General features: G+C 36.6%; 1 protein-coding gene across 1 annotated transcript in view; it reads left to right on the top strand.

Annotated features, from left to right (window-relative positions):
- Nucleotides 1–20,155, top strand: part of Fmn2 (formin 2) — a 165,424-nt gene extending 145,269 nt beyond the window's left edge. Inside the window, exons 16-18 of the mRNA XM_090340178.1 lie at nt 5,433–5,582; nt 16,620–16,701; nt 18,834–20,155. Of these exons, the coding sequence (XP_090196304.1) occupies nt 5,433–5,582; nt 16,620–16,701; nt 18,834–18,860 (259 nt within the window). The 3' untranslated portion in view covers nt 18,861–20,155. The remainder of the gene's footprint in view (nt 1–5,432; nt 5,583–16,619; nt 16,702–18,833) is intronic.
- Nucleotides 20,156–26,163: the final 6,008 nt, after the last annotated feature.

Below are 26,163 nucleotides of genomic sequence, written 5' to 3' on the forward strand. Positions count from 1 at the left end.
TAAGGGAGTGCTAGCTCTGAGCAAAACAGTGAGGAATGGAACCCAAACCCTGAGTTCAACCAACAAAAACCAAAATGGAACCAAAATTATTGTCCTTTAGTGTTATAAGATGAAGATTTGACTCATCAGCTTATAGAAATACTTAACACACATTATAGAATATTTTCAATTAGTTAGCCAGTTAAATATTTCACCTTCTTAATTATTTGATACAATATTTTACTAGCTTGGATTTCAAATCTTTTATCCCCATTGCTGGGATTACAAAAGTATACCACTGTATGCTGAATGGCAGCTTTTTCTTCTTCTTTTTCTTCTTCTTCCTCATTCTCCTCCTCCTCCTCTTCCTTTTCTTCCTCCACTTTGTCTTCCTCCTCCTCCACTTTCAATTCTTTAGGAAAATTAATGAGGTTTTCTCTTTCATTTAACTTCAGTATTCGCCAAGGCATGTGAAAGCATTCAATAATCAAAGGCAAGCAATAAGACATTAAATCACACATTAAAAATGCTATTTCTGCCTATATCATTGTTCCAGTTGTGTTTTGCCAAAGGCAATACTACATAACAAATGTGTTAAAATGGAAAATTAATCTTTCATGCAGAATAAAGACAGAACAAGGAAAAAAGGAATGAAGCCAGAGGAATGCTGGTTTCGGTAGCTTCATATAATGTACACTGTTCATCACAGTAGAGGAATATTTAATCTAAAGTCCTGAACCAATGTACACATACTTTATCATGTCTAGTGACTTTTAGAGTGTCAGTTTGTAAAGTGTGTATTGAAGGAATGGATTTCTGGCACATGAGTAAAATGAAATGTTTAGTTCATATTAGGCATATTTTCCAGTAACTATCAGGAGATGAATAGGAAGACTACAGGATTTTGTTTATCAGGCTTCTGCTGGCGGATCAGGCAGGCTCCAGGAAAAGTAACATGGAATGTCTCAGTAAAATCCCTAAACAAAGACATAGTTCCCTTCACCATATTGATAAAGCAAAATGGATTTAATTATTTCCCAGATAGGATTTTTTTGTCAGTCCTGGGGCTTGAACTCTGGGTCTGGGCACAGTCCCTGGGCTTTCTCAAGGCTGGCATTTTACCCTTGAGCCACAGCACCACTTCTTGCTTTTTCTGTGTATGTGATACCAAGGAATCAAACCCAGGATATTGTGCATACTAGGCAAGCACTCTACCACTAGGCCATACTCCTGTCCTCTGGCTTTCTTATTTAACCACTTCAAATCCTGCCAGAAGATTTACTCTTTGCAGAACACAGGAAGAAGCTTTAGGCTTCCCAGGATGAATGGAAGAATCTGAATCTTATACCTCTTACTTCAGGCCGTATGGTAAATTTTAGGCCCCTCACTTTTTCTTACAAATGAGTTTTTGGTAGCTGTGTTATCTAAATTGGTATAAAATCCACCAGCCTTCACTGTGAGGCACTGTGACACACTTTGTCAGTTATACTAAGAATATTCTGGGGGTGATGATATTTCCTAAAGTCTTTTTTATTCTTTAAATTTACTACATTCTGGATGAAAGGACCTTTGGATATTACACTTCAGAGAATGGTAAGGATGCCTTCCAATTTAGATTGATCATTTCAATGGCAAATCCATCAGTGAATTTCTGACTCTTAACAAAATTTTATGGTAAGGGTTGGGAATGTGTCTTAGTGGTAAGATGCTTGCCTAGCACTCATGAAGCCCTAGGTTTGATTCCTCAATACCACATAAACAGAAAAAGCCAGAAGTGGTGCCTTGGCTCAAGTGGTAAAGTGCTAGCCTTAAGCAGAAGGTCAAGGACATTGGCCCGGCTCTGAACTGAAGCCCCAGGATGAGCAAACAACAAAATTTATGCTGTAAAACAGAAATTTGACCATTACATTTAGTCACAAAGATCTATTCTACTCCAAGTCCTGAGCTTAAAATTCCTGAAGATTTTGTTTATAAACTAAGGAGAAAAGTTAATGAATTGCTATGGAAGATTCTAGTCACTGTGTTCCTGAAATGTATGTGTCCAGAAATACAGAAAAGAGGAGGTTTTTTGACAAAGAAAAGGCATGTTATTTTCTCCACTTTGCCCACTGATTTCTACATTTTTAACTTTCCTATAACCATTAAGTATAGTAGCATGCATCAACAAAAGAGAATATGAGTTTATGATGTAAATATTCTTACAATAAAAATCCTTTCAGTTTATACAAAGATATGTTTTTTCAAGATGGCAGTGTCCATTGCCTTTGTTTCTCCATCTGATCTTCTTTTCCTCAGTATACAATGTATCTCACTTTTCTTCTTTCTATTGATTTAAAAACCTTTCCTTCCACAGTGCCCAGCCTGGAGTCATCAATGTACTTTAGGAGCCCATGTCTTTTATCCAGAAATTTACAATAATAGTCACCAAGAAAACACTGACTTGAATCACTCGGGGTAATTCTAATCAATACCAAGAAGTAAGGTGCCATTAAAGTAGTTCTGCTCTGGGTACTGTGTCTAAAGTACTAATCTAACCTCCTTATTTAAAAAAATAATGGGAAAATAAACAGATCTGAGTTCCAATAACTTTCCAAATCCATATAACTTGAAGAGAAAATAAAAATGATAAAAATCTAGATTTAAATTGAGTATTGTTTCTCAGAGGTGGATTGTACCAACTATACAATATTACGGGATAGGGTTTTGTGTTCACATCTGCCACATGTTTGCCTCTCTTGAGGCTGCTTCTGGATTCTGGAAGCCTCTGAGAAACTCCTTGCAGATGAGTCTTCTTTTAGTGTAGATCTGTGTACTTTGTAACTAAATGAGTCATAACAAGTTTTTGGGTTTTTTTTGTTTTTTTTTTCTTTTTTTTTTTCTTTTTGCCAGTCCTGGGCTTGAGCTCAGGGCCTGAGCACTGTCCTTGGACTTTCTCAAGGCTAGAGCTCTACCACTTGAGCCTCAGCACCACTTCCGGCTTTTTTCTATGTATGTGGTACCAAGGAATCGAACCTGGGTCTTCGTGCATGCTAGGCAAGCACTTTAACCACTAGGCCAAACTCCCGGCCCAAGTCATAACAAGTTTTTGACATGCATGTCCAGTTCCCCTGATAAAATGTATAGCTAAAGTCATCAGTCAGTTTTACTGCTTCATGTTTCCATTTAAGCCCTGACTTCCATTTTTTTCTTTGTTTTGAAAAGAACCTTAGACAGTTTTCATAGACTACAAGTCTTTAATTAGTATTTCTGGAAAAATATGCTAGAAGCATATTTGTTATATTGTATATGCAAATGGAATCATTATGGTTAAATATATTTGATTCATTCAATCACCAAAATAGAACCCTTCTAGTTTGTGTTTTGTTCCATTTTAATAGCATCAATTAGTGGGTTTCTTATTTTTGTTTTACATATTGTTCTAACTATTTATCTTGAAATAAAATGTAGATATATAAACTTTGACCTAGAGAAACTAAAGCTCCATTTAACTAACAGAACTTAATCAGAGGTGAGGATAAGAAGTAGCCATATAATTTCCAGCACTGCTGAGGGTGGGTGGGCCTTTGTGTGGAGTGTCATCTAGGTGCCAGCGACAGCTCCTGTGTCCACAAGAGAATTGCTATTCTGTCTAGGCTTAATTTGTCATTTGTCAGGGAATTCTGTGCAATCATGAATATGTTGTATTTTACACATAACTAAAAATGCAATAATTATAGTAGGTAAAATGCACATTTAATTTTCCCCAAAGAGGATTCAGCTTTCTCTTTTCAACGAGCACAGGGTACTTTTCAAAGGCTCAAGACGTCCATGGTTCCTCTCCTGCCTTCTTACCCTCCAAACTCTCATTATTGGTCACAGAGTCTCCCATGGGAAACTGTGGCATATTTGCTATGAAAATATGTTTTAATCCTTCTAGTCATACTGAAGTATCATAACTTGCATCTATACTGATTTTTGCAAAAGAAGGTTATTCCTGGCACTCCAAACCCTATATTAGTGTGAATACATGGAAATTTTGCTTTACTTGCAGAAGACTGCCCATTCTCCATTTTAAATTCACTAAAACAGCCTCCAGACAGACTGGAAATTATTATTACAACATTAAGTACTTCTTTACAAAATAATATATTGACTTTTTTCTATTTGGTTTGGTTATATACTTTACATTGTTAGCGTGGGTATTTTGGAGGGAAATTTATGAGTTGGTGGGATTTGTGTGATTTAAAGATTCTGTGATTAAGGAGAAGAGATTGGGGCTGTTTGACATATTTTTCAAAACTGGATTAAGAATTGGATAAATCACTAAGCCAAAAGATCTGATTCATTCTGAGTTTAAAAATCCACAAGAAAGAGAATATTGGTTGAAAAAATCCAATCATGTAACAAAAGATTAAAGATTGAAGTCAGAAGACAATGATTCATGCCTGTATTCCTTGCTACTCAGAAAGCTGACATCTAAAAGGTTATACTTCTATACCAGCTCAAGTAGAATAAATAGCCTTAGAGACTCAGACTACAAAACAGTCAGCAAAAAACCATCTGGAGTCATGGTGTAAGTGATAGAACCCAGTTTAGCAAGTAGAGGAGGAAGCAAGCTCAAAGCCCTGAGTTTAGCTATCTCCTTTGATCCCATACTGATGATAAGAAAAATGAAGAGATTAGAAATCTTGATATATCAGAGGAAGAAGGAAAATTAGAAGGGCAAGATGGATACTGCAATAACAACTTTTTTCCCCTGGATTTATTTTGCAAGTCCTAGGACTTGAACACTTGGCCTGAGCACTGTCCTTGGGCTTTCCTCAAAGCTAGGGCTCTATCACTTGAGCCACAGCACCACTTCTGGCTTTTTCTATGTATATGATACCAAGGAATAGAAGCCAGGTCTTCATGTATGCTAGGCAACTCCCAGCCCCTCCTCTAGGTATTTGAGGGGCTGTTGTCAATGACTATCTAGTATAGCATTATGCATGAATAGTAAGGACCCACTGCTGGATCACAATCTTTAACCTTAGCTGTTCAAGAATGATAAGGATCATGGTTCCAAGCCAGTTTGGGCAGGAAAGTCTATAAGACTTTCTATAAGTCTATAAGACTATCTAATTAACTACCCCAAAATCTGGAAATGGAACTGTGATTCATGTGATACAGTGCTAGTGAGAAAAACAAAACAAAAGCTTAGAGAAAGTTCCCAGGATGGCACTAACAGCCCCCAAAAAAGTATATATAATTAAACAGCAAAAACCCAGGACTGGAGGTGTGGCTCAAGTGGTAGATTGCCAGCAGGAGGCCAGAAAGTCATAGGAAAAGTGTGAGCCCCTGAGTAGTAGTTCAAACTACAGTACCAGCCAGAAAAGGAAAAAAAGAAAAGAGAAGAAAAGGAAAGGAAAAGTGGGGACATTTTAGATGTCCCCACTGGAAAATAATCCTTTATGTTCTTTTGTGTGCTCTGACAGCTTTTTAGAGACGACAGCCTATTTTTTCATGAAACCCAAAATTGGAGAGAAGGAGGTTTCCCCAAATGTTTTCTTCAGTATCTGGCATGAATTCAGTTCAGACTTTAAAGACTTTTGGAAGAAGGAGAACAAGCTTATTCTGCAAGAGAGGTAGGTATTTTCATTGCCACATGGAATTGAAAACTGTTATTTTATTATGTGTGACATCACTATGACTGCCAATTTTTGTAGCATAGAGGAAACATTACATGGCCCTCACTTTGAGTAGCAAGTTGAGCAGGGCATTGACATTTGGAAGAGTTTGATACTTGAAGAGTAAGTCCAGAATTGTGAAAGCACAGACTATAAATGGAAGTTCCAGGACCTCTGTCTGCTACAATATCTACTGCCAAGAAGAAACTGCACAGAAAGGAACTTCATAGAAAGAATCCAGATAGCCCTGTAGGAGGATAAACCCTTCCCCTGCTATTTTAAAGATGGGGAACATAGACTAATAGTTTCGTGTTTGCTTTCGCTCAGTTTCTGGGCTGTGATGAGGTCTGCCACTCCAACCAATATTTCACCCCAAGGTCTCCCAGAATCAGATGATAAATGGCACTTAAAAGATCTTTAAGGTTCTGTCAGAATGGTATTGTATCTCCTAAAATACATCTTTTGAAGAATAAAGGAACTGTTATTAGGAATTATTTTTCCCTTAAGTATGTAAAATAATGTCTGTGATTATGAAATTCTACAGTCATATTAAATATTAAGTTCTGAAAAAGCTAATCCTCAGAGGCAGTCTGCCTATATAGCTGGGTCTCCTGGGAATATTAAAGAGATAGATTTCACTATAAAGTAAAGTTTAGTACTGAACTGGTGAACAGATCTCCTAATATTCATGAATCTACAAAACCTCCGCTTTCAATCTTTAAAGAACTTACATCATAAGGGAGTAGGTTTATAATTAGCAAAACATTCCACAGCATTCTGTTTACTTTTGTTTTGTTCTAGTTAACACAAAATCATCGTATCTACCTATCTCTCATTCATAAGTAGGTTCTGTTATCTGGTGATATTGATTACTGACATCTATTGATCATGTGTATCATGTATGGGTAACAAACTATATAAGGCCCAGTTCCATTCCTTGCATAAAGGACAAATATGATTCTCATTGGCTGCCCACTCCATAGCCAATAGAGGCCCGTCTACCTGGAATGATAATGATAATTATGTATGGCCAGTGAAATGCATGTATATATTTTTTGCCAATAATCATCTATACATATATAGATTATATACATATATGCATATACATGTATATGTATATATGTGTGGATATAAATGGATATTGACAAGAATATATTCCCCATCCATTTAAGTGATGGTAGACTTCAGCTCACTCATATGATCACAGGCAGGCATCAATGAATGAGGACTCATGCTGAGAAATGAGTTATAATTGATTTATGATTATTTCACCATCACAGGGGTTATTTCCATGAACTAAAATTGCTTTGCTATGTATCACTAGGTTATACTAGCTTGGCAGTATAATATATTAAGTCATTTCTTTACTGAAACATACTATGATTTCTTAGATTCTATAGATATGTAATTGAAGAAATTATGCCTCAGTAAATAGTATATGGGAAAAGTCAATGTTTGAATAGAAAGAAAACACTTTCAACAATAAAGATACTGAATTGATCTCAAAATGAAACTGTTGTAGTTACCATAGTTTGAGAATTTAGTTAAACATTCTTTTTTTTTTTTTTTTTGCCAGTCCTGGGCTTGAGCTCAGGGCCTGAGCACTGTCCTTGGACTTTCTCAAGGCTAGAGCTCTACCACTTGAGCCTCAGCACCACTTCCAGCTTTTTTTTTTTGTATGTATGTGGTACCAAGGAATCGAACCCGGGTCTTCGCACATGCTAGGCAAGCACTTTAACCACTAGGCCAAATTCCCGGCCCCTAGTTAAACATTGTTAAATAGGCATATTTTGATTGAAGACATGGTTCAATTTGTAGATAGCATTTGCCTTGTAAATAGGAGGCCCTGATTTCAATCTCTACTATTGAATTTTTTGAAGCAAATTAAATTATGTTTTTGTTCCTTCAGCCTTATAGTAAGTGATTTTTGTCCTTTTTTGTTCTTTAGTCAAAAAGTCTTCTTTAGTTTAGACAATGTTAAGAAGAAAATTTTGTTTGTTTTTAAGGAAGAAATTTCTTTATAAGCTCAATACATCTCATGAAGCTATGCCTTTTCTAAATCTGTATCCTGACGATGATTTCGGTTTTCACAGTGGAATTTGCATCTTTTTCAACAATGGTGGCACTTTACAAGTGCTCAGGAAATATCAACTTTTATCGTATGTTCACTGTATCACTGAATTGATCACCTGAAATGTTTAACGAGGATTCTTTAACAGGAATAAATTTGTCCTTTCCCTTGCCCATTCCCTCCCCCCCCCAAAAAAAAGGGAAAAAAATAATGTAAAAATCATTACTACTAATGCTGTCATGGAAAGTACAAAATTGCATCCTCTCTGAGAGTGGAAACTGAAATGAGAATGGACATGTGGCTGAGGCATGAACATGATGGGACCAGGTGAAAACTCACCATCCAGGTACAGATCACAAAAGCAAGTGACACAGCAGAAGGCTGGCAGGACCAGGACATAGGGCTACTCTTATTGTCACTACCACCACACAGAATATAGAATGTAATGCCATGCCTGCCATCTCAGAGAAAATGTTAGGACTGCTTGAAATGCAAGTCCCTATAAGCAATCATGCTCTCCATCCAACATGAATTTCATATTTGTATTGTGCTTTTAGGTATTATCAGCCCCCATAATCCTGTTTTGTGGCTTTAGGTGCATATGGTATGTCCTGAACAAGCATTGCTTTACCTTCTGTCTCACTCATAACAGATTTCTCATAAACTGTTGGTGAGGATATAAAATAATACAGCCACCTTGGAAAATAGATAACTCCTCATACATAGAGACCTGGGCAACACTGGTCCATGCCTACAATCCTAGCTTCTTAAGAGTGTGTGAATGAGAGGGTAAGGATGAGAGGATCATGGTTCAAAGCCAACGTACCACACTTGATCCCCTCCCTTGACTTTCTGAATTCCTAGTTACTGATAGAGTTAACACCTCTTGATTGTGCTTGCTTCTTTTGCTTTTATGTGTCATGCTTAGAAATTAGCACTCCAGGAAACTGCTGGGTCATGGGCAAAAATCTAGCTTTATAGAAAGAAGATTTTTTTTAGGAAAAACAGTTTTGGAGAAACATCTTTAATATTATTCATAGGATGAAACCCATGTTGATGCTGAAGAACTGGCTGTAGAAATACAATGAATTTTACTGTTGATATTTCCTATCAAGTCAAACATCCATCAATTGAACTATATCATGGCAAATTAGGATCACATAGCTTGGGTTCTTTTATTTAATTAGGAGCTGTTGTTTAGGTTCCATTAAAGTTAACTACAAACCATCATAATTTAAATTATATTTAATACTTCCCAAGCTTTGAGGTTTGTGATATAATTACAAATTATGTACATAATATACTACATGTATACATATATACATATATATTTAGTATAAAACATAATGTTTTCAAATACATGCACATTGTGAAAAGATGGCCATAATTTAAAAAAAAAAAAAAAAGATGGCTACAGGGCTGGAAGTTTGGCCTAGTGGTAGAATGCTTGCCTAGTATGCACGAAGGCCCAGGTTCGATTCCTTGTTACCACATACACAGAAAAAAGCTGAAGTGGTGCTTTGGCTCAAGTGGAAGAGTTCCCTGAGAAAGCCCAAGGACAGTGTTCAGGCCCTGAGTTCAAGCTCCAGGACTGGAATAAAAAAATATCATGTAACCCTTCTATTAATTACAATAAAATATATGAAAAAAGAAAGATTGCTACAATTAAACCAATTAACACATCAGTTACCTTACCTTGTTGTCTTTCCTCTTGTAGCATATTTTCCAGTATAAAATGGGTGGTCAGGTTGGTTTGTTTATGTCAATACTGAGTGCCTCTCACTTGCTAGGAATGTACTCTACCATTGGAGTCACACCTTCACTGCCTTTTTCTGTGGGTTCGATGGTTTATGTTTAGCCTGGCCTGGGCTGCAGTTCCCATACTTGTGCTTTCCCAGGTCATTAGGGATGACTTATGTGCCTCTATGCATAACATGGTCTTGGCTATGTAGCCCAAGCTGGAAACCATCTAAGGTACCAGCTCTGGTAGATCACACCTATCATAGCTACACAGGAGGAAGAAGCAGCAGAATTCCAATTTTGAGACCAGCCTAGGCAAGATTAGCAGGGTTGTTTCAAATAAATAAATAAATAAATAAAAGCTGAAGGATTGGGAATATAGCTTTATGTGGTACAACACTTGTCTATCAAACTCATATTTCTATAGGTTTAATACTCAGTAACACATGAGTAGTAATAGGAAGCCAAATAAAAAAATAGTATGGTGCCTCTACTATAACTTTAACTGATGTTTTTTTTTACCATTTGACATGTGATTTTATAGTTAATGTTTATGTAGGGATATAATAGTTTTTCCACTTATGATATCATTTTATTTTATCTCACATCATCCTATTATTTACTTTGTCTTTATTTCCTGAATAAGATCTGAAACAAGTCATGTAGAATCCCTGGTACCATAAATGCCTCTCCTAGTTTATTTAACCAACTTCATCTGTCATTGTATCTTGTTGCTCATGTTAAACATTCTGCAAATAACCCATCAGTCCTGTCTCCATCCTCTCCCTCTTGGCCCTGGCCATGTTCCACTCCCAGTTGATTACAGACGACACTCCCTTCCTTTAGAATCAACAGTGTCACACACTGAAAGAATGTTCCTGGCCAGCATGTTTCCACAGCTCATTGATCTCCCTCTAGAGAAAGACTGCTGTGTCTCCTCATTCAATCTTCTCCTCAGTGATTTAAACTTGATGATAAGCTAAATAAAGGCCTGTTTATAGAATTGTGTTTTCACCCATGGTCATTTTGAGAGCTGCTACTTCTGCGTTTGCACAAGGGGGAATGCCCATTTCTGTATCAGTGTTTATCAAAGGGAGTGGTCTATAGTATTTGTTTTTTGGTATGCCATAATCCAATTCTGAAATGTGTGTTCATAAACTGAATTCACTAATGTTCTATTTCTATTGCATGGAAAAAATTGAAGAATAGTAGTATTTGTTCTTGTAGAATTTAGCTGTGAATTCATCTGTTGCTGGGATTTTTTGTTGTTGTTGTTGAGCGATTATTGTATGACTATATCAGTCTCATTGCTTGTGAATACATTTATTTACATGGTTTATGTTCTCTTGGATTAGTTTTGGTGAGTGGGTTTTTTCTGGAAATGTAGTCATTTCTCCTAGTCTATCTAGTTTAAAGAGTTTCAAAGTATATTCTTCGATTTCGCTTGTGTTTGTCATGATATCCTCATTTTCATCTCACGACTCATTTTCCTTCTTGCAGCCATGTTGGTTTATCAACTATCCTTTGAAAGAACCAGATTTATTTTTTATTCATTAATATTTCATATAGTTTTTGTAGTTCCTGATTCATTCATTTCTTCCCTAATATTTAATTGTTCCATTTCTTCTGCTAGTTTTGGGTTTAGCTTACTTTTGTTTTTTTCTTAGAAAGATTGAACAATATTATTAGGGTACTAACTTGAGATTGTGTGTGGTAATAACTATGAATGGTTGTCTTAGAACTATCTGCTATGCCCAGGAGGTCCTGGAATGTTATATTTCCATTGAATTCTAGGAACATTTAAATTTTCCTTTCTTCTTGTTTCTTTGATATCCCACTCATCATTTCAGTCTTCTTAAGTTTTCTGTAGTTTTCTTAAGCTGTCAATGTTCAGGTTTATTCTATTATAGTCATATAAGGTTACAAGGAATGATTTTACCTTTCTTGTGTTTGCTGGCATGTGCTCTATGTCCAGAATATGATCTTTTATGGAGAAAGTTCCAAAGTTTTTCTGCTAAGAGAAACGGGCACAGTGAAGCTGCTTGATAATATATTCTATGGCTCTCATTAGGCCCTATGGTTTTATAGTATCACTTAAATTGAAGGTTTCTGTGCTGACTTTTTGCCTGGATGACCTATCTAATACCATTCTGGTGTGATGAAGTCTCCTATTATTGTTTTTTGGGCATCTGTTTTTTAAACTGGGCATGTTTTGAAAAGTTGGATATCCTGGCATTTCAATCAGTGGTGTCATGCTCCTTATCAAAAGAATAAAATCTTCAGCCATTCCTTAGAATTTGTGAACAGGTTGCTGAATATGCAGGTCAATGGTACAATCTAACTTGGTTAGAGGAATTTTAGTTCGGACTTTTCATCTTTAGATCTCTTATATGCTATTACTCATAAGTCTGCCTCAGACCTCCCAAAAGCAGCTGGGCACATTAAGGCATGTGTGATTTGGTAAAAAAATAGCAAAAAAAAAAAACCTCAAAACTGTTAACAACCTATGACAAATTAGATTACTACCTGCTAGTCCAGAAATGCCAGTCATCCTGCTAGAACAAAATATACATTATAATGTGCTGCCTGGGAACAGCATTAAAATCAGTTTAGGTATCTGGTTCTCTCAGAAAACAGAAATCATTACACACAGATGAAGGGTTATGTTAAGACAAGCATTCTGGCTTTAAGGAGAAGGGACTGATCTGCCAACTGAGAATGAAATAAAACACATCCACAGTCCATACAGAGTCCAACATGGGCATCTTAAATATCTCAGGAATTTTACAAAGGTGACCATAGATTTCAGCACATTTATAGCAGTGAACACATGCCAACTAGTGTAAGGTTATGTGAGGCAGGTCAGAAGGATACTATTTTTTTCTCAAAATTGTTTGTGTGTAAAGATTGATCCTTGAAGTTAGCTTTCATTATCTGGGATTCATTCGTTTAATTCATTGCACTGTTTTTAATGAACATTGTCAATACTACAGCTTATTTGGGGGAAAAATAATTGAACTCATATTGTTTATTCATATTCTGTTTGGTGATTTCCCACAATTAAGTTTCCTCTTACAAAGAGGACCCCATCTTCATTTATTCTTCAACTTCCATTGAAGGAAGATAAATATATGCCTATGAGTTATTAAGTAAAGATGCAACATCTTTGGTTCCTCTAAATTGGAAATTAGACTCAAGTCAGACAAAAGTTGGCAGGCTGTAGACAGATTGCTTCAGCCCAGCAATGTCCCTTCTCTGTCCACAATGATGACATTTTCTCTTTGTAAACCTATCCCTGCTCTTTATTTCCTTCCTCCTCAAAAGACATGTTTGGATTTAGCTGTTTTGATTTCTTGTTTGAAAGGTTGTTCCCATAATGCCCCTTCACTTGGCTTTGATACAGTTCCATAAAATGACCATAAAGAGGTCATACCTCTCTCTGCTGGCAGCTGGTGAAATAAACTCACTAGCCCAAGTGGAAAGTGCTGAGATCAACACTTGCTCAATTCTCTTCATACCATCTTCTCATCATTTTCCTTATTTCTTGTCAATTCTACCACTGATAACCTGAACTTCATGGGGGGGAGCAAGTTCTTTTTTTTTCCACTCCTGTTGAAATCAAATTAGTATTTGGAAACAAAGAACATTTGCTAGGAGAGCTCAGGAGTGGTGGCCGTCATTGAGTGCTAAAGTGATCTTGATTTTGTGGTCTGGCTTTATCATCTGCTAAATAGGGAGGAGTGTGGAAGCCTTGTTGTGAAAGGACAACAAGGCTTAATACTTGAGTTAAACTCTGCTTTTTCTCAAGGTGGTGCACTACAGGCCCCCCCCCTCACCTCATCTGGTACTCCTGATTGCTATTTCTATGTGTAAGCTACGTGGTTGAAGTCAGAATATGTAAGAACTGGCCTGTAGAGTGACATTAAACAAGTTCTCTATGAACCTTTCAGTCCTGTTCATTCTGCTGCTCAGTTCACTTAGTTTTTCCAGATACCTTATATCTGTATATCCATTGGAGCTTAGGATGGGATAACTGATATCCTTGTCAGACATAGGAAATGGAGGCATAACCTAGAAAGCCAGTTTACACATTTAACTCCAATTATGTGGGATCTAATGACAATAGAAGTGACTCTGTCACAATTATCAAGGTTCAGAATGGGTTCCTTTGAATCTTGATCAACCATTGCAGATGTCATTCTAAATGTGCCCTTTTTCCCCCTTTAGCCTCAATCCCTTTTCCTTTCATAAATATGAACAATTGGGATTGCTCTTGAAACAAAACTTAATCATCAATATACTCCAGAAAGATTTTCATAACTCCTATCCACAAATCCCAAGATAACCTCTTTTGGAATTCAGATGTAGTTTATTTAAACTTAGGTAATTATCCTAAATATGCAACTGTTATTGCTTATCAGAAGTTGAGATTAATTATTCTCAGAAAATGATTACAAGATCTGCCTCCAGAATGTTGGCTGGAGTTACTGCTTTGTAAATCATTGTTACATGAGGGGATGAGCAAGGAGGTCCTGTGAGGATTCCTTGACACACAGTCTCCTCCATTTCAACTTTGGTACCCTAAGGAGTGATTAGATTTGCATTTGTGTAAAATTAATTACATTTGTATCAGAATCCGTTTGATCATTCCAAAGATGTGTTTGAAGAATAAAATAAATAGGATAGAGAGATGATTGGGATGTCAGGAGGAATTAAATGGTTGTGAAGAACAGTTTTGTTTGGTTTTTAAACCACAAAATACTTTAAAGATCTCCAAATAAATTTAAGAGGGGATCTATTTGACTTTTTCTAAATACCAAAGTTTCCTTAATTCCCTATCCAAACACTTCAGATTAAATTTATTGGCAGATATTTCACAGGAAGATGAGGACTCTTCCTTAGTTTGTTGTAAAGAAAATGCTTTTGCCTTGCAAAGTTTAAGGGGAGGATTAAAGGCAATTTATAGCTCAAGTACAATGTGGAAACAATGGAGTATCATCTTTTTTCTGGAATTATTAACAATGTCAACCCAGCAGCAATTTTTACCTCTAAAAGGAATTGCTTTCCTTTGTCCTGCTTTCTGGCACGCTATGACATCACTGCAGAGGTACTAACCTGACTTTTTGTTTCCTGGTTATTGAAAAGGATCCAGTTACTTGTACAGTATGTAAATTCTGTCACTAAATCATAGAAGTCAGGAAATATATTCATAATGAATCTATTTCAAGAAATTAAACTACAAGATTTGTATAAAACATACTCTCTTAATGACAAGTCATAGCTTGTTTACTTTTATTAAGCAAAATTCGCCAACAACAAAATGAAATAACACTGGGTACTAATGGCTCATGCCTGAAGTTCTAGCTACTCAGAAAACTGAGATCTAAGGATCACAGTTCAAAGCCATCTTGGGGAGAAAATTAGGGATGCTTAGCTTGCCAAACCAGAAGAAAATCCAGAAGTGGAGGTGTTGGACAAGTGATAGAGGACCAGCCTTGAATGAAAAGGCCAAGTTGAGTGTGAGCCCTGAGTTCAAGCACTAGGCAGGCAGGAAGGCAGGCAAGAAGGAAGAATTCTTCCTTTAAATTACCTTTTTATTAAGATTTTCAGCTTACAGTGAATTATGGTCAGCCAAGATAAAGTAAGAAATCCCCTTTTTTTGGACTCAACTCTTCTTTGTGGAGTAGAGACTTCTTAATAAGACTCCATGGTATGTGGTGATATGAGGTAGACTGACTACACAATGACTTAATGATTATTCTCTAAAATTTCTACACCAAGTTGACTGGTGTAAAGGGGAAGATGGACATTTAATTTTTTATTCAGCCTACAAAAGTATTTAATGTAAGATAAGGGGTATATTTATCTGTACAGAAATACAATTCACTTGAGTTTTATGGTAACCCATCCATACAACCACTTAAAGACAATAAAAACTATTGTCCTTGTTAAAAAAAAAAAGATTCTCAGCTTAAATATTTCTTACTCTTTCTTTAAGAAGATTATAATTTTTATAGTCTTTTATAATTAAAAAATTTAGTAAATTAGAAACTTAGAAATTGTATTTTATCTTTACTGCATTGCACGTATTATTATGTACAGTAATGGAATAATGCTTTTATATGTGATGAACTTCTCATTATTTGAAACTACTGAAGTTTAAAGGTATTAGGATATTACTAGTGTCAAATAGCAATGCCCTCAAAGAAAGAACTCATCTCTTTTTATTGGTCAGTCATGAACTTGAACTCTGGGCCTGAGCACTGTCCCTCAGCTCTTCAGCTCAAGGCTACCCCTTGAGCCACAGTGCCATTTCCGAAAGAGCTCAGCTCTTAACAACATACTTTTCACTTAATGTTTTTATAAACCGGTACTATTTTCCTTAGAGTGTATATACTAAATGAATGTTGTGGAAAAGTCATTGCTGCATCTTTCTCATTTAAAAATGTTCATTGGCATGTATGAAGGACATGATGGTAAGAATTTCATCGTGTCATTTCCACATGATTCATATAATAATAATAGGTTTTGATTTTATTGACCCCCTTTATGTCTGCCTTTCATCCCCACTAATCCCTATCCTTCTTCCTCCTTTCTACCACCATGTGAGGTGGTACCTTACGACCCTGCTCCCTTTCGGTCTCCCTCTTCTTTGTATCACCTTACCTGTTTTGTTTTATTTGTTTAATTTCTCCTGGATTCCACAGTTGAGAGAAGACATGCATTACTTATTTCTCCATGTGGATGGTCTTATTTCTTTTATATTACCAAATAAATGATAAGTGCTTCCTTTGCTTGGTCATGTAAAGATTTTTTATTCATAGGTAGGGAATGGAGTATGGAAAATGAATCTGAAATAATTTCAAATAATCATGTAATGAATTCTTATTTATATGCTGCTATGATTATTTTAATGCTACTGTTACTTATGTAATAGGGACAATCTCAGACTACTCCCCGTTGTCCAGATATTGAACCTGAATATAAATATGCTCCTATTGCTTTAACCATGTCTAAAAGCTAAAATATCTAAAGCTTCATAGCTTTAGACATCAGGTATCAGACACCATGCCTCTTCAACAACTCAACGCCTCACTGAGTTGAGAATTGCTGACTACTATAAAGTTGGTTATGATAATCTATATAGGCATTTGGTTATACTGACTTGTCTTCTCCCTCCTCAGAGTAAAAGAAGCCGAAGAGGTGTGTAGGCAGAAAAAAGGAAAATCACTTTATAAAATAAAACCAAGACATGATTCTGGAATTGTGAGTATTTAACTTAATTTCATGAATCCTATTCAAACAATATAAACTATATATAAATTTCCTCTCAAATTTGGATAAACATTGAACTTTCAATTTCAAGAACCATTCCTTTAAGCCTTTTTCCTGAGCTATAAGTTAGGATGAAAATATTTGGTATTTGAAACTTAAATAATCAGATGAGTCTAAGCATGGGTATACATGCGGTCTTATGTACATTGTACTCTGAGAGCCTGAAGCTCCCATGCCCTTTCTTCATCACTCACAGTGCCCTTCCCAAGGCTGAATTTGAGCCTAGAGTAACTATGATGTATGATTCCTTTCAATGGAATCTTAAACAGGTTGAGAATGACCATGTGCAAGTTTGTGCTTGGTCTATTGTACCCAGATGCTATCTACAACCCAGTGCCTCTACCAGAGCTGCTGTCTGAAGCTGCCAGTCTATAAATTGACGAGTAGGCAAACCCAAGTTTCTTCCTTGCTCTCTCATTTAAAATGCAATACCACACTGTATATCCTGGGAGGGAAAGGCTTGACACTGGTGAGATTTTATGGAAGGTTTTGAATCAATCATGGCTTGCCCATTGTGTAAATAGTATATTTCTAAATGAAAATTAAGCGAGACACCCAACAGGAACCTACTGAATTTGATTAAGTGTTACATTTCTAAATGGAAAAGATGTTAAGATAAAGCAAATTGAGATGGTCAAATAGCCTTAGTTAGTAAAAGTCAGTATAGCACTGTTTTCCATCCATGTGCAATGGCTCATGCCTGTAATCCCAGCTACTGAGGAGGCAGAGATTAGAAGGATTGTGATTCAAAACAAGTTTGAACAACAAAATTAGAAATATGCCATTTCAAAAAAAAAGTCTTGCTGTGACAGTATATGCCAGTGACCATATCTTCGTGTAAAGCCTAATTTGGAGGATCATAGTCTTAAGGCCACCCTGGAGAGTAAAAGGCAAGACCCTCTCTGTAAAATAACTAAGACCAAATAAGACTGATCTATGAGTAATAAGAGCATTGAACTGAGTAAGTTGTATGAGTTCAAGCCTAGTAAGTTGGGTGTTTGACCTAATGGTAGAGTGCTTGCCTAGAGTGCATGAAGACCCAAATTTGAATCCTTGGTTCTGTGGCTCAAATGATAGAGCTCTAACATTGAGAAAGTCCAAGACCTTGAGTTTAAGCTCCAGGACTGGCAAAAAAATAAAATAAAATAATAAATAAATGAATAAATGTTAGAACTTAATTTCATGTGGGAAGAATGCATCTGCAAAGGGCTCAAACTCAGAGTTATGAACTTTCCTTTTCATGTGATGGCTGGTGCTCTACCACTTGAGCCATAATTCTGGAACAGCTTTTCTTTTCTTTCTTTCTTTTTTTTTTTTTAAGAATGTTAAAGATTTGTCTATCTTGGCTGACTTCAAACAAGGACTCTCAGAGTGCAGTTTCCGGAGTAGCTAGGGTTACAAGCATGAGCTAGTGGTGTCTGGCTAGCGATTTGTTTGAAAAAAAAATTGAAAATGAAAAACATACTGCAGGGCTCTCCTAGCAGAGATTTACAATAGAATAAAACCTAGATTCATAAGGCCATATAGTATAAGCGAAATGAAAGGACTTCCGGGATATAGAAACAAAAGCCATATAATGAGTGATTGTTATCCTTAATGTGCTATGTTATCTCTCATCTCTTTTGCTGGTCCTTGATTATATCATATTGTTACAGTATTTCACCTTGTTATCAGATATATTGTATGTATTCTTATTTGGTTATTTGAAATAGGATAGGGAAGGGGGGAAAACAAGATGAGGGGTGGGGGTAGGGGGAGGAAAATGGGGACCAAGACATGAGAAGGGATATTAATGTTTGTGAAGTAATGCACCTTCTATCTGGTGAATACACTGTAACCCTTCTATTAATTGCAATAAAAATATATGAAAAAAGAAAAACATACTGCATTTATATGTATGTATATATGTATGTATGTATGTATTTCATATGTGGATTGGTACATTTTTAAAAAATTATTCTTGAAAAATTTCACTCAAGCTAAAAGGTCTTGTTTGGAATGTTCTAATTGCCTTATTTTTTAAAAGTTCTTTTCATCTATAACTCTTGTATATTTATTTTCAGAAAGCAAAGATAAGTATGAAAACCTGAACTCTGACTACAGAATGAACACAGTCATAACAGCCATTTCCACAAAATTCATCTGACTTGAGGATGGGAAGGAAATCACATTACCTTGATCATTTTTCTTCTTCCTGCATAATCTTTGTATTTTCTAGACAGTTCACTAATTATTGAATTTTATTGTATATTCATTTAAAATGAAAAATCAGTAGACCAATGGAATTTTTCACTTCTTTTTGTAAAATTCATGGTGTCTTATACAGGTAGACCCAGATAGCATGTAGGAGAGGCAATATCTGCATTAATTCCAAACATGCAAAACATTAGCCTACAATTCACTTGTGTGGTACTCTTCCTAGTTACAGCAAAAATCACTTTTTTACTGGCACCCAGGACACAATCTATGCATTCAGATATATGGGTCAATGTTGTTTCTGGTGAATTATTTGTACCCATTTCACATCTACATAGACATTTTCCAGTTTGGAATATAAGTACCATTTATATATCATAATTACTGCTGTCTGATCTCTTGGGTTGTTCTTCATAACAAGTCCTTTGACACCTAACAAGAAAGATATATGCAGCTGGTAAATTACATTGGAGATGTGCCTGTCCTATCCACCTTTCAACACACACATAAAATATCACTAGAAGGGATTTCAGTAACTCGTAACATTGCCACAGTGACTAATTCACATCAGCAAAACAGAACAGAGATAGAAGCTACTTAGACCTATACCCTGTTAAATGAGCTTGCCTGTCTGAGAATTTTATGATAGAGCCTGGCATCCTATGTTGTTGTAGGTGGATAGAGATGGAAAATGAGAGCACAGCTACTTATTGTCTAAATGATCTGCAGGACAAATATAAAAAAAATCTCCTCCTTTTTCTGAGAGTATTTTGAAGTCAGCTCATTGATGCATTGTGGTGGTTTTGTCTAATATTAATAGTTGTTCTCTAATTACTGTTAATGATATTGGCTATTACTGATATGGACTGAGATTTATGGCAAAGGGGAGAATGTCATTACTATTATAAATCAATTATGGAAAGCAACTTCAATGGAAAAATCTAAATCATAACTGTGTTTATATTTATGTAAAATATGGTCTCTTACCTTTTGTTTGTATTTTAAGTGCCAGGAAGCAGTTGTGATTTTTGTCAGTTGTTGCTTTGTGACCTTCCTGTCCCCTCAGACCCTCCAATGTGTATATTACCATTCTTCAATGAAGTAATAGGGCATTTAACAAAGATCACTATGTGCAATACTGTATTTAGTGTTTCTATTTCAATTTTTTAGGATGTTAATTTATATGAAAATAAAATGAATAATAAAATATTTCTGTGACTATTGTGAGCATATTACATAGACATACTTGGAAAATATAGCCATCCTAAGACATATTTGCTGGGAGGACAATGGGGAAAGAAGAAAATATAAGTTATAAACTCAAAACTAGTTCGGGGGAAGATAGCGGTGGTTCAGTTGGAGTCTTTCTGAGCTCTCGCCAAGATACCAGTTTTGGCAGCGTAGGGGACAGTACATACCTCAAATCAAGCCTAAGTAAGCTTTAGCGACACACAGATCTCAGTCACAGAGGAAAAAGGCAGAAATCCGGCACAAAGAAGACAGCGGGGACCGGTTCCAGCCGCTCGGAGCGGCCTCCAAGACAAAGCGGCTCTTCTGAATCTGAGCAGCAGTGCTTCTTGGCACCTTCACCCGCCGGCTGTAGACAGAGCCACACAGAGCCTGCGGGAGCCCAGAGCTGACACCCAGCTGGGCACGGACCTGCCAGCTTCACGGAACTGGAAAATCCAGCAATTTGTGAGTACCACCAAGGAGAAGTTTCCACTTCTACTCATGGATAGCGGATCGGGATTGGGAGGGAGCCACTCCCCCACAAGCTGAGCACAGCTCCATCTTAACTACTGGCAACAACCCAGGCCAAAGCAATAGGAACCTGAGAGGTGGTGCTGGCGACGCCATCTTTCTTACTGGCAAAGGATTTCCCAGAGATCCCTTACCAGAAATTTGGCCCCAGCTCTGCTGAAGTCCATCCCCTGGGCCAGCCACAAGCCTGCTAAACAAAACCTGCCCGCCAATCTTTCAGCTTCTTTTTCCCAAACAAACAATCAGATCCGAAAAACCTCATAGCCAAATCACAAGAGAAAAAGACTTTCTGAACTGTTTGGATCCCGAATTTTGTGGAGACACAAGTTTCCTATCCTGCCCTGACCCCCCCCCCAAAAAAAAAAAAAAAAAAACAATATCCTGAAGGCCCCTTTTTTTTAATTCTTTTTTCTTTCTTTTTTTTTTTGTTCTTTTTCTTTGTTTGGGTTTTTTTTTTTCTGTTTTTCTTCCACCCCTTCTTTCATTTGCATTTATAGGTGTTCTTATTTTATCTTTACCATCCTACCTACACTTTTTTTTTCCTCTTTTCTCTCCTGCATCCCTCTGTCACTGTGGTCATTCCTGGAAACATAGTGACAGTTCTGGGTACAGTCTGAATACAAATGATATCTATATTGATACAGTCACCTGCTTTTTAATCTCCTGGTCTCAACCCTAGTATTTCTTAAGTAAGAGCTCCCAGTAGTGAGGAAACTCCCCACACCATTTTCTTTTTTTTTTTTTTTTTGATTTTTTTGTTGTTGTTGTTCTTTTTGCTTTTTTGTTTTTCTTTTTTGTTTCTCTGTTTTTTTGTTCTGTTTTTTGTTTTGTTTTGTTTTTTGTGCTTGTTGTTGACTTACTTTTCTTTGTTTTCTTTCTTTATTTTTAAAATGTTCCATCATTGAAATCTCCTATATCTACCTCCCTCTTTTCTTGATATATTCTTCTTATTACCCTTCTTACTTTCATAAGTTTTATCTAATACTTTCCAAACTTTGTACTCAAATATGCTACCTGCCAATCAACTTAGGTCAGATATCCTTACCCTATAACTTTTCTTCATTCCAATAATAATCTTACACTCCTACGTTATTCCTCTTGTACCTCCCCTGATCTCTCTCATACTATTTTTCTATCTCTGGTCCTCTGTTCATCTTTCAACCCTTATAATGCATGGATCTACACTTGATGGCTGTTGAGCAATAATGTATATCTAGGTGTTCAATGATACTCTAGGTCTAGAGGGACTTAAATACAATAGAGATTGGATTGAGAGGCTTATTGTTTTGGTCATAAATCGGTGACCAGTGGTTGTATTAGACTGGTCTGTAAGTGCACAAAAAAGAAAGAGTGATAAGACCAAACAAAAATTGTGAACATCTAGTGTCTGCAAGCTAAAGAGGTTGAAATTGGTTATATCTGAAAAACTATAATCATGTTTAGTATTAATCGTGCTCCCATTTTCAAATGGGCAGAACAAGAAACTCAAGAAAAATGTCAAATCAAGGAATAACATCCCCCACTCAATATAAAAAGACAATGGAACAGTCACTGGCAAACCTAGAGGAAAGTCTTCCAAGTGCTTTACGAATGCAATTGATAAACATCATTAATGAAAAATGTGAAAATATAAAGAAAGAGATAAGGGAGGAAGCCATAGCTAAACAAGAGGAAACAATAAACAAGGTGATAAGTAAAAAAGGAGAAGCCATAAAGGAGGCCATAATAAAGGTTTTTCAAAGAAAAATGGATGAATTCATAGAAACCACAAACAAAAAGGTGACCGAACTCCAGTAAATGTCCAAAGAAAATAAAGCTACTGAGCTAACCACTCAAAAGGAAATAAAGGAGCTAAAGAAATCCTTACATGATCTAAAAGAAGAGATACAAGGCATCAAAAATGAGCAATTAGAAGCAAGGGAGATGAAGAATAAAGTAGATAGCTTTGATTGCAGGTTAGACAATGCAGAAGAGAGAATTTCTGGGGCTGAAGATAATTTAGTTGTTATAGAGAAAGAACAGAAAATGAGTCAATCCAATCTAGGAAATATGAGAGAGCGCTTCAGGAGTCCAAGACACAATTAGGAAGCCTAATTTAAGGCTAAGTGGTATTGAGGAGGGTCTGGAGAAAGAGGTCAAGGGTATTGAAAATATACTTCAGGGAATCATCTCAGAGAATTTCCCAAATATCCAGACGGGCAAGCCCATCCAGATACAAGGAGCTTTTAGAACCCCAAACACACCTGATCAGAAAAGAACATCCCACGGCCACACTGTAATCCAAACTGGATCAATAGAGACCAAAGAAAGCATCCTAAAGGCAGCCAGGGAGAAGGGATTAATAACCTATAAAGGCAAACCAATCAGAATAACCCCAGATTTCTCAGCAGAGACCATGCAAGCAAGAAGTGTCTGGAAGCATATATGTCATGCCCTTTAAGTCAAATAACTACCAACCAAGGATACTGTACCCAACTAAGCTCTCATTCATAACTGAGGGAACAATAAAAACATTCCATTCCAGGGAAAAGCTGCAACAATATGTAGCAACAAAACCAACACTACAGAGAATTCTCAAAGATGTTCTACACATAGAAAACCAAAATAAATGCAATATAGGCAAAGAAATGGCACCTAAACAGCATACCATCTAAGTACCACAAGAACTGTCAAGACACAGGCCCTAATAAAAGCTTGTAAAAATGGTAGGAACTAATAAATATCTCTCAATCCTAATGCTCAATATAAATGGACTTAACTCTCCAATTAAAGGGCATAGACTGTCTAGTTGGATCAAAAAGCAAAATCCATCATTCTGCTGTCTTCAAGAGACACATCTTACCCAAAAAAAACCAAACATTTTTTTGAAAGTGAGAGGTTGGAATAAACTCTATCAAGCTAACGGCCCTCATAAACAGGCTGGAGTTGCCATCCTCATACCAGATAAAATAGACTTCAAACTAAAATTAGTGAGAAAAGACAAAGATGGTTACTACATACTACTAAAGGGATTTTTCCTCCAGGAAGACATAACGAACCTAAATATCTGCACACCCAATCCCGGAGCTCCAAACTTCATCAAGCAAACTTTACTTTCACTGAAACCATACATAGAACGAAACACAGTGATTGTTGGTGACTTTAACACACCACTCTCACCTATGGACAGATCAACAAGGCAAAAACTCAATAGAGAAACCTTAGAATTGAACAACTATATAGACCAACTAGATCTAACAGACATCTGCAGAATATTCCACCCAGCAACAACACAATATACGTTTTTTTCAGCAGCACATGGAACATTTTCCAAAATAGATCACATCTTAGGCCATAAAACAAACCTGGACAGATTCAGAAACACTGAAATTATTCCCTGCATGCCCTCAGAGCACAAAGGCATCAAATTGGAATTGAACACACATCTCCACCAACGAAAACCCTGTAACTCATGGAGAATAAGAACACATGGTTGAATCACCAATGGGTCATCGAAGAGATCAAAACAGAAATCCAACAGTTTATGAAACTTAATAAGGAGCACACAAAATACCAGCTCCTTTGGGACACGGCAAAGGCAATACTCAGAGGAAAATTTATAGCTCTGAGTGCCTACAACAAGTTGGAAAAATCGCAAACCAACAAGTTATTGTGTCACGTTAAGCTCCTGGAAAAAGAGCAACAAACCAACCCTAATCCCAGTAGAAGGAAGCAAATTATTAAAATCAAAGCAGAATTAAATGATTTGGAATCCAAAAAAAACTTTAGAAAGAACCAAAAAAACAAGGAGTTGGTTTTTTGAAAGAATTAACAAAATTGACAAACCCTTAGAAAACTTTACCAAAAAAAGAAGAGAGCATACCGAAATAAACAAAATCACAGATGAAAATGGTAATATCACGACAGAAATTACCAAGATCCAGAATATCATGAGGGAATACTTCTCAAACCTTTACACCAACAAACTTGAGAATCTAAAAGAAACGGATGAATTCCTAGCCAATATTAACAGACTCACACCGACCCAAGAAGAACTGACCCAACTAAACAGGCCTATTTCAAGCACTGAAATACAAATGGCAATAAGAGACCTTCCACCTAAGAAAAGCCAAGGGCCAGATGGATTCACCGCTGAATTCTATAAGGTCTTCAAAGCAGAACTCACGCCAATACTCCTCAAGCTCTTCAACGAAATTGAAAATGAAGGTTTTTTACCAAACTCATTCTATGAAGCCAGTATAACCCTCATCCTCAAACCAGACAGAGATTCATCAAAGAAAGAGAACTATAGACCTATTTCTTTGATGAACATCGATGCAAAACTTCTCAACAAAATACTGGCCAACTGTCTACAACAACTTATCAAAAGAATTATACACTATGATCAAACAGGATTCATCACAGGGAGGCAAAGCTGGTTCAACATACACAAGTCAATTAATATAATTCAACACATCAACAGGAGCAAGGACAAAAATCACATGATTGTCTCAATAGATGCGGAAAAAGCATTTGACAAGATCCAACGCCCCTTTATGTTAAAAGCTCTGGAGAAACTAGGAATCCATGGAACATACCTCAATATAATAAAGGCTGTGTATGACAAACCCACTGCTAGTATTACACTTAATGGTGAAAAGCTAAAGCCATTCCCTCTAAAATCAGGAACGAGACAAGGATGCCCACTCTCTCCACTACTCTTTAACATAGTATTAGAGGCAAGCATAAAGGGGATCCAAATAGGGAAAGAGGAAGTAAAACTATCCCTCTTTGCAGATGACATGATTCTGTATTTAAAGAATCCTATAGACTCTACTCCTAAGCTCCTTGAGCTGATTCAAAACTTTGGAAGGGTAGCAGGCTATAAAACTAACTCTCAAAAATCAACTGCCTTCCTCTATGCCAACAGTGAGAGGAATGAGGCAACAATCAGGAAAGCAACTCTTTTTGCAATAGCCTCAAAGAAAATAAAGTACCTAGGAATTAGCTTAACTAAGAATGTAAAGGACCTTTTTGATGAAAACTTTAAAACCCTGAAAAAGGAAAGTAAAGCAGAACTAAGGAAATGGAAAAACCTCCCATGCTCCTGGATTGGAAGAATCAACATCGTGAAAATGACAATCTTGCCAAGGGCTATCTACAAATTCAACGCAATACCCATCAATATCCCAACGTCATTCTTCAAAGAAATAGAAGAGGCAATCCAAAATTTCATACGGAATAATAAAAGACCCCATATAGCAAAAACACTTCTTAGCAGAAAGAACAGCGCTGGAGGAATTTCAATACCAAACTTTAGACTCTATTACAGGGCTCTATTTATCAAAACAGCTTGGTACTGGCACAAGAACAGGCCTGAAGACCAATGGAATAGAACTGAGGACCCAGATATTAAACCACAGACCTATGGCCACCTAACCTTTGACAAGGGAGCCA

The sequence above is a fragment of the Megascapheus bottae genome, chromosome 10, assembly GCF_031878675.1.
Source record: "Megascapheus bottae isolate mThoBot1 chromosome 10, mThoBot2.hap1, whole genome shotgun sequence".
NCBI lineage: Eukaryota > Metazoa > Chordata > Mammalia > Rodentia > Geomyidae > Megascapheus > Megascapheus bottae.